The 14,274-nt window shown below is 40.4% G+C and overlaps 1 protein-coding gene across 1 annotated transcript in view; it reads right to left on the bottom strand.

Annotated features, from left to right (window-relative positions):
- The window catches only part of SDC2 (syndecan 2), a 96,683-nt gene extending 82,657 nt beyond the window's left edge, over positions 1-14,026 (bottom strand). The window contains exon 1 of the mRNA XM_084620040.1: positions 13,566-14,026. Within this exon, the coding sequence (XP_084476166.1) occupies positions 13,566-13,625 (60 nt within the window). The 5' untranslated portion in view covers positions 13,626-14,026. The remainder of the gene's footprint in view (positions 1-13,565) is intronic.
- Between the last annotated feature and the right edge of the window lie 248 nt (positions 14,027-14,274).

Here is a 14,274-nt window from a genome sequence, read left to right on the forward strand (position 1 = left end):
CTGGAAGAGGAGAAAGACTGAAGACATTCTGAAACAGGGTTAAGGTATCTGGTAGAGCACTGTAAACTCCCTCCTATCAGTCCCATGAATATTACAGAGCTGGCACAGTAAGGAGCAGCCTTGAATTCTGGTAGTGATTAGTTTGGCAGAAGTAGGGAGCAGCTCACAGCTCCCCACAGCCAAACCATAGAGCAATGGCATTTTGTGATTATGGTATCCTAAGTAAGCACATTTTCAAAAATGGGAGAGCACAGGAACTGGATATGAAGCAGCACCAAAGTGTAAACAGTAATTAAGTATTTATATTGCCTTACTAACTATAAATTGTGGATTACTGGTCATTCCTAAACCAAGGCAATGCACCACAATAAAGCTGAGGCTATGATGGAAAATTTTGTGATAATTTTCCAACAGCCTGGCAGCTAGACTGCTACTAGCAACAGTACCAATGCTTAGACAGGGTTTAGGAGTCTGGGATTTTGGTGTTTATTTTGAAACATCTTGAAACAAATACAGGAGCTACGCCAACTCTGGCACTGATTCAACTGTGCCGTTGTTGAAAAGTGGGACAAAATTTTCTAGACATGGCCTAACTGAGCAATATTTAGAGACATAATCAAATCACATCTGTTGTTAATTATTTAGCAAGAAGTCAAAAAAATTAAAGCATGCGCAACAAAACTAAGAAAAGGGGACCCTATTCTGCAAATAATTAACATTTCAGAATTTGGTGCTTTTGCGTCAGTGGAAAATGAAGTAACCATTATTTTAACTACTTACCATTTTTCAGAGAGACTCATTAAAATAAAGAGCAACATGACAACATTAAAAAACCTCCTCCTCATGTATGTACCACACTTCAGGTTCAGCTTCCATTCACAAAAGTCTCAAGCAAACAAGTCTCTCATAATAAAGGCTAATTGACAACTGCAGAGTACAAAATAAGAGACTGCCTCTACTTAATTGAAGGTCATTCCTGTTAAGCTGTATGCTATATTTAACACTAGCTTTGTAATGGCTGCTTCTGTTCAAATGCTCTGCGGGGGTGCGGGGGGTGTAAGAAATGAAGAATCTACCATCAAAAACTTTTGCAACAAATTAGCAGGACAAGGCAGGCTTGCGCACTTCCTCAACAAAACTAGGTCAGGACTGCTTTGAATGGGTCCATTTGAAGACTATACCAGACTTCAGATCAAATACCTTTTAGTGGATTAGAACTAACAGTTTAAGAGGTGAATTTATATACCACTAATTATTACTAGTATTATATATTGCTGCCTGCTTCTCCACCTGTGGACAATTAAATGGCCTATTTTCTAAGTTCCCCGGAATAAGTCACTGGATCAAAGAGTAGTATTTATTTCAGATTCCAACAAAGGGGGAAAAAACATAATTCAAGAAGCAGCATTTCAGTTAAAAGAGTGAGTGAAACCTACCACAGAAAAACTGGAAAATTAGTTAAATGCCCTCTGTATATGTGAGAAGAATATGTATGTAACATATACTTATATACTCTAAAAAAAACTACACATCAAGATTGTGGTAAACAGTTCAAAGCCAGGAAATGTCAAAATTAAAGATACACATGTCACCTTATCTCTGCTCCCTGTGCGCAGTCTTTAATTATATGATCAAATCCTATTATTTCTTCAGGATCCCTGCCTCACTTACCACACAGTTTGGAAAAGTATCAAGTGAAAAAAACTGAGATTTGGAGAATCCCTTCTTCATTCAGTGTCAAAATTCTGTTCTGAGTAATCTTCAAGGATATCCCCACATAAAGCACACTTCAGTAGCCCAATTTAGGTCTGTTCCCAGATACCTAAAGTACCAAGTTATATATTACATCATCTTCCCAACTAAGCCTCATCCTTCATGCCAACCACTAACAAGTATGGACAATAGGCCATATATTCCAATTACCTTGTTCCACTCATGCATTACAGACCCCAATACGACAAATGCACACATGCTTAACCTCACATAAACAAGTCGTCCCTCTGACTTGTGCACATACACAAGCGTTTACAAGATCAGGATCACAGCCATTAGTCTTAACCTTCAAGTGATAGACCTTGGTCTTCATTCCTCCCAATATCCATGCATAGAGATTCACGTCTGCACAGAATAGCTATGGATAGCTTTTGTTAATTCTTTGCCCCAAATACACCAATGACAGTTAATAAATAAATTATACCAACAGACAGACAAAACAGGTGGGTTTTTAACAGGGATTATGATTGTAGAAAAAAGTGTTTTTAGAGCAAAGTATAATTTATATTAGAATTGTTTTATAAAAACAATGATCATTACAAAGTCAAGCTATTCAGAATTAAGATCTAAAATTTCTTAGAATTCTGATTTTTAAAGTAGGAAAATTCACAGTTAAATTCACCAAGAGAACCTTAGCTATTTCTACACACACAAGGTCTACCACTGGTTACCGACCACCCTTTGGGCTTGTTTTTGTTTTGTCTTTTGGCACATCCCCTAGCACTACCGGCTAACACAGCTGTAGAGGTTTTAGGTTGGGTTCCCAATTCAATTGTGTTAGCTAACTTGGTTAAGCTAACTCAGCAGAAATAAAGCTTTTACATTTTTTATTTATTTATTTAGGCTGTACAGATCCATAGAGAAATCCTGAGGAAACAAAAACAAACTACTGAACAACCCTATCTCAGAACAGTTTAATCTCAGGGACCACAAAAACTGGAATGTGTTACTCTTAAATCATATAGTAGTTGTGCCAACTCCAGCCTTCTTTTCAGCCATAGTCTGCAGAAAGATGTACTTTACAAATTCCTGGCTGAACAAACAGCATTTCCTGAAAGTGGTCATTTCTCACTCTTCTTTGAGATTCCACGCACCAAATGTCACTACATGCACAGCTAGTATATCAATATATAAAATTCTAACACTTACAAGAAAGGGCAAAGGTTGGTGCGGTAAAGGAAAATCATACTGAGCATTGAGTCATTTATGCATTAAATTAGTCCTCTTAGTTTCAATACTCTTCTTGTAAAACTGGAGAAGTTAAGAAGTCTCCAAGTTAGATGTGCACAGCCATAGACTACAAAGGTCCAAAGTGGTTACGGGGAGCTTAAAAAATAAAACCAACTGATGATGGGAAGGTGGCAGAGTATGGCCACTGTACCAGCTCAAGATGTTCACAGGCACGAGTGTACTTTAACCACAGAAAAGATATTTCAACATCTTATAAAGAAGGTATTGAGTGGCTGCGTTCACTAAAGGCCAGGGTCTGACACACTTGTGTTCATTAACTTACTCCACTGAATTGAATGGGACTATTCATGAAATAAGGTGTTCCATCAGTAAGCATACAAGAATCTGACCCTATGCAGTCATTGCAGCTTCCTGATGAAGTTTGAGAAGTATAATTCAAAATTATAATCCAGTTATCCAGTTACAGACATTCATCACCAGAAAAGAAAGATCATGATCTCCTAGCCAGACGGGAGGCGTGGGGGCAGAACAGCAGTATTAGTTAAGAGCGATATCTGGGAATCCAGCAGCAGCCAAGGATACAAGAAGATTTTCTGCATTTGAACCACAGCAATAAAAGATGGTCATACCCCCAGAGCATTACTGTGGGGTAAGTGATATTTTCAGCTTGGCAGTAGTGTAAAACAGAGTGATCTCACATATCATTTAGGCCCTGATCCTACAGTGGCATTCACACAAGCAGAGCTTCATGTACGTCAGTGGAGACTGGCGTAAGTGCAGGGATTTGCCCATGAACTTGTCAGTACAGCATCTGAGCCTTAGTGACGCCACATGTAGAAGTATCTTACATTGTGGAAAACAGTATTGTCCTTGAAATATGTATTGTCAATGGTCTCAAACAACCACCAATAAGACACACTGTGTGATTTACCCTGCCCTACTCCACCGGTACAGGCCCAGGTGCCCACAGTAACCCTAGTACATTACTATTCTTAGGTGATACGGTGCTGTGAATGGAGTACTGTGGTGATTGTGTTTAGTTTTTAAAATGGTACCCATTGTATGAAGCTCTCATTGCTTCTCCTTTAACCTCAATCCCTGCAGAGTCTTCAACAGTTCCCAGGGAGGATCCAAATATTATAGAGTAGGTTGGAGATTAGGTACAGGATGTACATAGTTAGATCAGAGCAATCAGACCAGCAGAGTCCAGTTATGTTTTTTCAATCAACCAGGCAGTGTCAGGTACAGCCATAAGAAACTACACTCTAAACGTGATTCTGAGGTGTTTCGTTAGCCAGAGGTTCACCTATTTATATACCTAGGCATCGATACCACGTTCACCAGTGTGTAATTGAAACACTTATCCTGTCACTACAGTTCAGAAGGGCAGAGGTGATGTTGAAGAAGGGGGTAACTCTACAGCATTCTCCCATCGGCATACTTACTCCACCTTTTCGAGAGGCTCTCCTGACGACATAGTGCCAGGGTAGATAGCGCTTAGGTTGCTGTAACTTGCATCGATCGGGGGTTGCTTTTGCACATCCTTAAGTAATGCAAGTTAGATCGACTTAAACAGTAGTGTAGGCCTGCCCTAAGAGAAGAAGCATGAACTCGACAGGACTGGATAACATTTTAAACATACAATTAAATAGGACTTTTTAAATATATATTGTAATTTAATCAAAACTTTAAAAGTATCTCATAAAAGATTCTCAGAAATTACCCTTTGTGTATAGTGTATTTAGCTTGTGGAATTAAAGGAAAGATGCTCATGCTGTCTCTAACTTCCAGGAATGCTAGAGGTAAGAGTTTTGAAGACCAAAAGCAATTTTTTTAAAGCAGGTTTTTTCCAGGCTTATTTAACTAGCTGTCTTTCCAATGTTCTGTGGGGGATTTCTGTGGTACTTTAAAGATCTACTACATTTCTAAAAACAAAAACAGCTTCCAACTTTGAGCCACAAGTGGGAGTGTAACAAACAGCCAGTTCAACACTCAACAATATAAAACACTCTCTGGAATATATCATCATTTCTGCAGAAACATGGCAGCTTCATTATAAACCACTCAATGTTACAGTCAAAAACATAGCTTTATTGCTGAGAAATAACCAAATAACATGCTGAGGAAATTGTAAACAATCCCACTGAAGACCAGAGACTGGAAGCTGCATATGACATTTTAATACAATAGACAGATATAAAACGTTCACTGAGTTAATAAAGCAGCAGCAACACCCAACCTCATCCCCAACATTCTGTACTAATCTACCTTGGGACAGACAATGTTTTCTTCTGTTCCCTCCCTCCCCTTTTAAATGTATTCTCCATACACATTATCTGCTGCGACTGCATTTTTGGAGAACTTTTTACCATCAACTTTATGTAAGCAATCTATTCATGTCACTAATTTTTTATATGCATCTATCCTACTCCTGGACTCTTCCTCTCCTTGCTGCAAAAAAATTTACACTGATAACTTTCACCATTGATACAAGAGACCCATATGTATTCCCACTTCAATAAAATCATAGAATATGTTTCATGTCCCTAATCCACAGGAAATTCACAAAGCGTAATGTACACTCAGCAATGTTAGCTTGGCCCATTGAGGCATACAAAGTATTTTGCATTACTGTTTATGATGCTAAATGTGTGCCTCAAAATGCATGTGCAGTGTGGCAGATTTAATGTTAGTGTGAGAAGCTTAAATTTTGGATTCCTGACTTATGGTATGTTTACATTACACTGAATTAATTTTTTCCTATACCTTCTTTGAAGGATTTTTTGTTTTTCAAATACCAGAAAAACCCATCAAACTGACGTATTTATAACTCCATATTTGACTGTGGGATCACACAATATGGAAACGTACCAAAAATGGTCTGACATTAAATGAAAAGGGATGTTTATGGTTTGGAAACAATTTATGGAACACTCTGAACCAGGGAACTCTCCATCCAAAAAGGAGTAGGATTGCTTAACTGAGCAAAAGGAAAATCCACACTTTGAATGATGGTCCACAGGCCTGCAAGCACTCTCTTGTAATTTGCCTCTACAGTCTCCCATCTGAATACTGATCAAGCCCAACCAAGCTCAGCTTTTAAAGTCAGATGAGATAAAGCACATTCAGACCAGCACAAACCTCGATTGAGGTGTTCCATTCAGCCAGAAGTTACCTATTTATCTAGCTAGGCATTTATATCATGCTCACCACTGTCAAATCTGAACACCTACCCGTCACTAAAACTCAGGCAGCAGAAGGAGGCAGAGTGACCTACAAAACAGATTCCCCATGGAAGGAGAGGAAGATTGAAAAAGACCTCTAGAAAACTGTTCTTACATTGATGAAGGACCCATTTTGTTGATTTGTTTGCGGATGCAGGTTTGGGGAGGGTACCAAAAGTATTCTTCACTTAGGATGCTGATGCCCTTAAAGCCAGGCTGGTCAAGCATCCAGATGCTCTCTGAAAAGGGCTACAACTCCCATAATTTATCAATTGGCAGTATTTTTTAAATTACATTAGCCCATTAGCTTAACATTTCTGAATTGTCTTGCAAGTGAGAAGTTAAGGATGGTTATTAGATACATGAAAAGATCTGAAAGACTACAAGCAACCCTCAATTATATACATACTCCTCCAGAAAATTTTTTTCACAAACCTATGAAATAATACCAACAAGAACATTTGACACATCACATAATATTTAAAATACAGGTGGTACTAGACTTGTGGTTAGTGGATTGGAATACTCATGGATATTTTGGTTCAATTCCTGGCTCTACCACAGAACTTTGGTTTTATCTTGGGCAAATCACTTAATCGTGCTGCGCCTTTAGAGAGTACAGAGTGTTTATTTGTTTTCATGCACATAATGCAAAAGATAGAACAGATTTTATCTAAACTTCCCAAAATAAATTCACCTTTGGGCTGAAACAATTTAGCCTAAAAGGGAAATTTGAGTAAATTGTGTATAGCACTAAAATAGGGATTTAGAATGAAATGCCCAACTCACACTTGAGTTAAACATTGCTTATGTGGCATTATAATAGCTTATTTCCTGACAAGGACAAATTCCACAGATTCATCACTGCACTATTAGTCATTATTTCACTCTAAATGAACCCACTGCTCCAGATCCAGACAAAAATAATTCACTCAGTGTAAGTATGTCCTCCAGTACAATGGTTTTCCCACTGCTGTTGCAGAGCACACACATTTCAGGTTGCTGCCTGTAATATCTTTTGATATTATCTCTCAGGACCATGCTATTCAAAAAATAAATAAATAAATAAAACCACTCAAAATAGAGATGGTTATTGTTACAGGGTCCGTCATTAATGCACTCTCTTTATTCAAAAGACTTCAAATCATGTTTCAATCTGAACAAGAGAAATCATGTTCTCAGATCAGTAATGCAATGTAATCTATGCATAAATTACCAGATCTGTAAAGATTACCATTTGTTTTGCAAGCATGAACTAAAGACAACTAAACAAAATCTGTTCACAGAACAGCCTAAAGTAATTCTCCCATATTTGCTACAAACAGGAAACCATGTCATGCCACTCTAGTAATGTGACTTGAACCAAGACCAAATTGCTCACTTATTGCTTGCTGCAGTTAAGACAAGAGGCACAGCATAAAAGACATCTTTATGGCTTAGATACAAGCAATGTCTTACAGGGGTCTAGAATAAGCTTTCCATTCTCAAAAAATAACATCTCTCTGTTAAAAAAATATAGTCAGTCAAATCTAGTAAGATTACAAAAAGGTGCTTTTCCAGAACTAGACAAGCACTCTTTGTTCAAAGTCTGAGCCTCAATAAAGCTAGTAATTCTTTGCCATAAGGAAAATGTTTGAACTAGTGAATGAATGGCAAAAGTCAATTTGGAAGGATAATCTGATTAATAAATGCCATCCATATGCCACTGCTGCTGTTTTAAGACAATTGGTGATGAAGAGAGAGAGGCATACAAAAAATCCGTTCAATATATCAGTTAGTTCCTAAGGTCTCCTGCTTGTCCCTTTAAGAGGCTCCTCTGCATGCCCAAGATTCCCTGCTTTACAAGTTACACACAACATTTAAGGTAGCAATCCTCTTCTGATGAAGGACTGGATCATGGATGTCTTTTGAATCCCTCAGATGTCTCTCCTCTTAATTAGCTGGAGGAGGTCTTTGCTGATCGGTATAAAGAAATGATCTCTAATCAAGAAGGAATCTGTCAGGAGCCAGGCAGGGCATTAAAAGGCAATGGTATTAGATTTATGTTTAATGGACTGTTAAAAAGTGAGAAATATCCAATGTTCAGAGACACTAAAAACCACAGGAAAACAGGATGCAAAACACAAGCTGGAGATTTAAAAAATCCACACCTCTACTATCCAGTCTGGCCTTGTTTTGGTCATCTTGAGTTTTAGTGATATACATGTATAACTGGGGGGAAAGGCAGGAAGTGTTATACAAATCCATGGTACACCCACATCTTGAATACTGCATGAAGATGTGGTTGCTCCATCTCAAAAAAGATATATTGGAATTGGAAAAGGTTCAGAAAAGGGCAACAAAATGATTAGGGGTATGGAACAGCTGTCATATGAGAAGAGATTAATAAGACTCGGACTTTTCAGCATTGAAGAGAGACAACTAACTGGGGGGATATGATAGAGATCTATACAATCACAACAGGTGTGGAGAAAGTAAATAAGGAAGTCTTATTGACTACTTCTCATAACACAAGAACTAGGGGTCACCAATGAAATTAATAGGCAGCAGGTTTAAAACGAACAAAAGGAAGTATGTCTTCACACAACACACAGTTAACCTGCGGAACAACTTGCTGGAGGATGTTGTGGGGGCCAGGACTGTAGCAGAGTTCAAAAAAGAACTAGATACATTCATGGAGGATAGGTCCATCAATAGCTATTAGCCAGGATGGGCAGGGATGGTGTCCCTAGCCTCTCTGTCAGAAGCTGGGAATGGGCGATAGGGATGGATCACTTGATGACTACCTGTTCTGTTCATTCCTCTGAAGCACCTGGCATTGGCCACGGTCAGAAGACAGGATAATGGGCTAGATGGATCTTTGGTCTGACCCACTATGGCCATCATTATGAGGTCTAGATCCACACAAGGCAGATTTGCTCTTCAGTGGTGTGAGGAAGATCCATGCAAGTCAAAGTCCATCTTCATCACACCATTTGAAGCAACTAGCCAGCCCAAACCCACCACAGCAGGCAGCCAAGCCACAGTAACATCTCTGCCTCTATGTCCAAGCATCATCCAATTGTGGGACCAGATCCCAAAACACCAAGGAGTTTATCTTAATCTGTCCCTGAATATTAGGCTCTCATCTACTTTCTAATAATTATCTATTCAGTGACTACAGTTTAGAGAGACATAAAAGACAATGTCTCAGCCCCTAAGGACTTCCAAGTATTAAATTAGATGTAATCCTGGCTTCATGGCTACCATGTTCAAAATGGAAATTGGTTTATGACCAAAGGCCAAATAGTCAACTGGTTTCAATATTTTTTAAGTTTAAAAACCATGTATTGAACTAGGAAAGCCTGGAGGTTTAGCTCAGCCCAAACTACCCTCTGACAAATGAAAATATTTCCAAGTACATGACGGTGCTAAAAATATATTAAAAATACACACCAGCATAAGTCTGCCAAAGCACAGCCAGTATCAAAGTGGTTCAATAATTTCAGATATTTAAAATACCTTGTTAAACATACATGGATGAAGGACTGGGATGGGTCTAGTCGGAAATGTAGCTAAAGTAAGAAAGAGCAGCTTTGACACACTATGTTAGCATGCAACAGATACTTAACAAGACACTATAAGGAAATACTCCAGCCTCTGGTTTGGAGTAAATATGGTCCACCCAATGCGTCTTTACAGTCTATGTATGTACATTAGGAAAAGCAAAATTTAAAAGTAACCTTTGTTTAGAAATGCAGTGAGATACTCCGAGTAGCCCAGCAGATTAAACTAAATTTACTGAAAATGGACACTCTCCAGATAAACCTAACATGTGACTCATTATTTCATTTTTTCCTCTCCCCTCTCACTCAGATATCTGTCTCCAAAGTCCATATCATTCCTTCTTCTCAATTCAATACCAAACAGCCCAAAACTCGTGGGCAACCAGGACACAACAAGTCAATACAGGAAAAGATTTTAGATTCAAGCTCTTAAGAGGTCAAATATTTTTCAAATGATACTGGATACTGCCCTGATATTTGTCCTTCTAATGGCTGAAACACACTGTGTCAAAGTCTGTTCTGTATGTCTACTTCACAGCAATCAGACTAGAAAGAGGGAAAACACATTGCAGAGATTACTAAATTCATGTTGATATATCATTGTACAGTGTTATTTTGTACTAAAAACTAAAGACCAATCATGTGCATCTTTGGGCTTTTTGTAATAAACCACAGGGCAGAGATTCAAAACATACTGTTAATTTCTAGTGAAGAGCAAACAGAATCACTCCTTTTTAAATTTATCTCCATAAAAAAGGAATGCTAAAGGTTCTCGTGTATTCTTGTCTCTTTTTTTTTCAGAAAGCTACTAGAATACGACTTACAAACAACTACTTGACAGTGCCCCCTGAGAACTGATAGACTTTTAAACATCCATATAAATTCCTCTTATCTCCAAGATTCCTTTATTTTATTAAGAACTATGTTTATAAAATCCTCCTCTATCTTTTCCTAAAGATAGCTCTAAGAAAAAACTTAACTAGAGAGGACAGTACATACTTACAGCCAGATACTAGAAACACAGTGAAAGAGCAATTAGTCCTCCTTTACTTATACAATAGTTTCACAACTTTCTTCCAGCTGCAAAGGCACTGCACTAAAGGCAAGCCGCCAGCACTGCTCCCCTAGATACTTTATGCTGCACTTCCATTAACCCATAAACCAAGCAGCACTGATACATTCCCACAAACTGGCCTCATGGCTCACAGCGGAAGAAGGCAATAGTCCTAAGGCAAAACATAAAACTTAATACTTTACTAATTGCTGTGGCATTTTAATGGTTACCACACCATCACAGAACTTCACAGCTATGGAACTTCTAGAAGCAATTATAGCTGTAAAATTTAAATAGAAAGTATTAAAATATACTGTACCTCATTAAAGACTTGCTATAATGAACTGAATCAAATTTTTATTTTTCATAATACAAACTAAAATCACTAGTTATGCTGGATTGCATTTTTTAGTTATTTTAAAAAAGTATTAGCCTTAAATGGCTTTCATGAACAACCAGCTGACCACTAAACAAGAGATCCTTTATTGTGTTCATATTTAAATAATATCTAAAACACTTTCAAAAGATATTGCACTTGAGTAAGATTGTTAACCACAGTGGAGCAGCAGTTCATTGTAATTGAATTGTCAGGGTACCTTAATTTCATATTGAGAAATGTTAAAGATCCTAAAAATCCTGAGTCACCTTCCCTCAGAGAATTTCAAAGCACTTTACAAGCATTAGTGAAAAAGCCTCAAATGCTAGTAAGGTATTATTATCCCCATTTTATGGAGAAAGAAAGTAAGACACAGAAGGTAAGTGACTCTTTCCCTACAAGGGATTCAAATCCTTGCAGCTGACTTAATTAACTAGAGGGCCAAAGTTAGTGAAAATACATTTGTGATTTTTGAAAGCATACACAGCAACATTAGACTAAGCTTCTCAGAGAAAAACATCTGTAAAGTGTTATCAGCGGAAGAGTCATCCTTAAATCTCTCCATGTTTTGAGGAGGCTCCACTTGTATGTTTCTCTCACAGAGGAGCTCTTGTTTTCCCTGACTGTGATTTTAGATACCAGATTGCCTGGAATGTTTCTCAAGGGTAAATACTCGTTCTACACTAGGAAGCTCTTTTTTCAAAGTATAAAATAGTCTGACAAGCTCAAATTCTCAATTTTATTTAAAAAATCCTTAAATGAAACGAGGCAAGCTGAGGTTAACAACATCACTTTATGTGCTAAAGAAATGAGGGTAAAAGACCTCAACTTTTCTGAGCTATTGATTTTTTTTCCAGTAGTTGTGATGCAAGTGTTACACAGAAAGCTGCACAGGGAATACAGAATGCAAGCAAATCCCTCCAGGGAGTCATGTTGACTCCAAATTTCACAAACTTGAGAACATTACTTCTAGCCTCAAAGTAAGGGGGGGAGGGAGGAGAGAACACAAACATGCCTCATGGGAGCATTTTTTGTAGTCTTCTTTTACCTCAAAAGTTATAACTTAATTAGGTCATATGGTAGATAGTGGAGATACAAAATGCAGCCTTCTTGGGCAAGTAAGTGCTGTAGCTGAATCCGTCAACTCACATGGGCATTTTCAGGAACAGGGATTTGAGTTATTTTGTAAGGCAACAATTCCCTTCACTGCAGAGGAAAGAATGAGAGGCAGGACAGTCTATTGGAGAGCAAATCAGAAAACACATACCGTTCTTAAACCAGAGCACAGGAGTCAACTGAGTACCAAACTCCTACTACTTGGGTGGGAGAAGGAGGGAGGAAAAGCAGGAGACAGCAGTGCAACCACTTAAAGACCAAAAGTCTTCCACTGCCCTGAGCACCATTGTTACAGCCCAGAGGAATCCCTGGTGGTTTCTACAGCTAAAAAGCTGTTAGTGACTGGAAAACAAGCAGGAAAGAGCACAAGCCAGACATATTTTCTACATTCTAACTGTGCCAACAAATGCCCCTCTCCGCGCCACCAAAATGTATTAACCAGGAGAAGGCAATCATTTTTGCAAGTCACAAACCTCCAAAAATATAGCTTCTGAGAGAAAGTACTGTCCTATCATTATACACAGCGAGGTTAATCTAAATGCAAGACGATTTTCAAACTTATTTTTAGTGCAAGGCTGCGTGAATTCTGAGCCCCGTCCCATCACGTTCGCCTCCAGTCCGCCGACAACGCTGCGGCAGCAGAGCCCGGAAAAACACCAAACTTTATCTTCTAGGGTGCGACGGTCACACCAAGAAGAGTCAAGTCTCTCACACACACACACACACAACTCTCCCCTCCCCCGCCACTGGCTGGCCCAGGCTGTGTTTTTGTTGTTAAGAAAAAAAAAGTCTCCAGCTCCCACCAGATGTCTGTCGGAATCATAATGTACAGCCCCGCGCAAAGGGGGAAAACACCCCTTGGACAGATCATCGAAGTGCCTTCGGCAGTCTCCTGCCCAGCAGAGGTAGCAGCAGCTCGTCCTGCCGCCCCTTTCCTGAGACAGTATGGAAGAAGCGGGTTTCTCCCCCAGGCAGCCTTGAGGCTGCTCTGCCTCCACACCCCCCACCAAAAGTCTCCCCCCAGAATGGGGGGGGGGGAATTACTGCACAATCTCCCTCTCCCCCAGGACTTTGTCTAGTCACGGCAAAGACTCAACAGGAGCGGGGAATCGCTGCACCTCGGCCGAGTAACTCCTGCCCCCCTCGGAACTACACTGTGCCCGGCGGGGATACAGGCTTGTTTGTCCGCAGCTTTCCCGGGAACGCCACCCGGGGCTGGGGCTGCCACCCGGGGCTAGGGCTGCCACCCGCAGGGGAACCCCGTCCCCCACTCCCAGCCAACTTACCGACTCCCCGGACACGTAGGCCACCAAGCCACAAGTGAGCAGTATCCACGCGCTCCGCATTATTCCCGGGGTGCAGGCGAGGCAGCTGCCGCTTCAGGCAAAACCCAGCCGCCGAGCAACCCCCGGCTGCTTCGCCACCACCGGAGCCCGCAGCACCAGCAGCAGGGACCCCGGGCGCTCCCTCCCTCCCGCGGCCGCCTCTGGCGCCGCCGCTTCTCACTTGTTGGCTGCCTGCGGGCAGGAATCCCACGGGACCCGGGGCGGAGTTGGTCGGTCTCCCTCCTGCCCGGGGTGGATTTTATTTTCCCTGACACCGTTTCAGCTGCATCAATAAATGAGGGAGCAAAAGTTTGGGAGCGCGGAGGCAGCGGCTGGGAGAGCAGAGCTCGGTGCAGGTCCCTCTCTGCTCCCTTCTCCCTCAGTCCAGAGCCTGCCTCCGCCTCTGCGTGTGAGAGGAGGCAGCAGTGCGACTCCTAGTTAAACCCAGGAGAAATTCCTGCAGGATTACAGCACCGATTGGCAGCTCAGGCAGCCAGTGGGAGGAGGGAGGATTTGCAGCAGCTCTCTTTTCTCCTTGCACACATCCAAGCAACTTTTGGTTTTGGTGCCCTCCCCCCTTCTATTTTTTGCCCCCTTTAATACAAATGAAAAGCATTTGCAACGCCACGGGGCAACCGAGGGGGAAATGTTCAGCACGTTTTTGCTTTGA

Source organism: Lepidochelys olivacea (assembly GCF_965140295.1).
Source record: "Lepidochelys olivacea isolate rLepOli2 genome assembly, chromosome: 2".
Taxonomy (NCBI): Eukaryota; Metazoa; Chordata; order Testudines; family Cheloniidae; genus Lepidochelys; species Lepidochelys olivacea.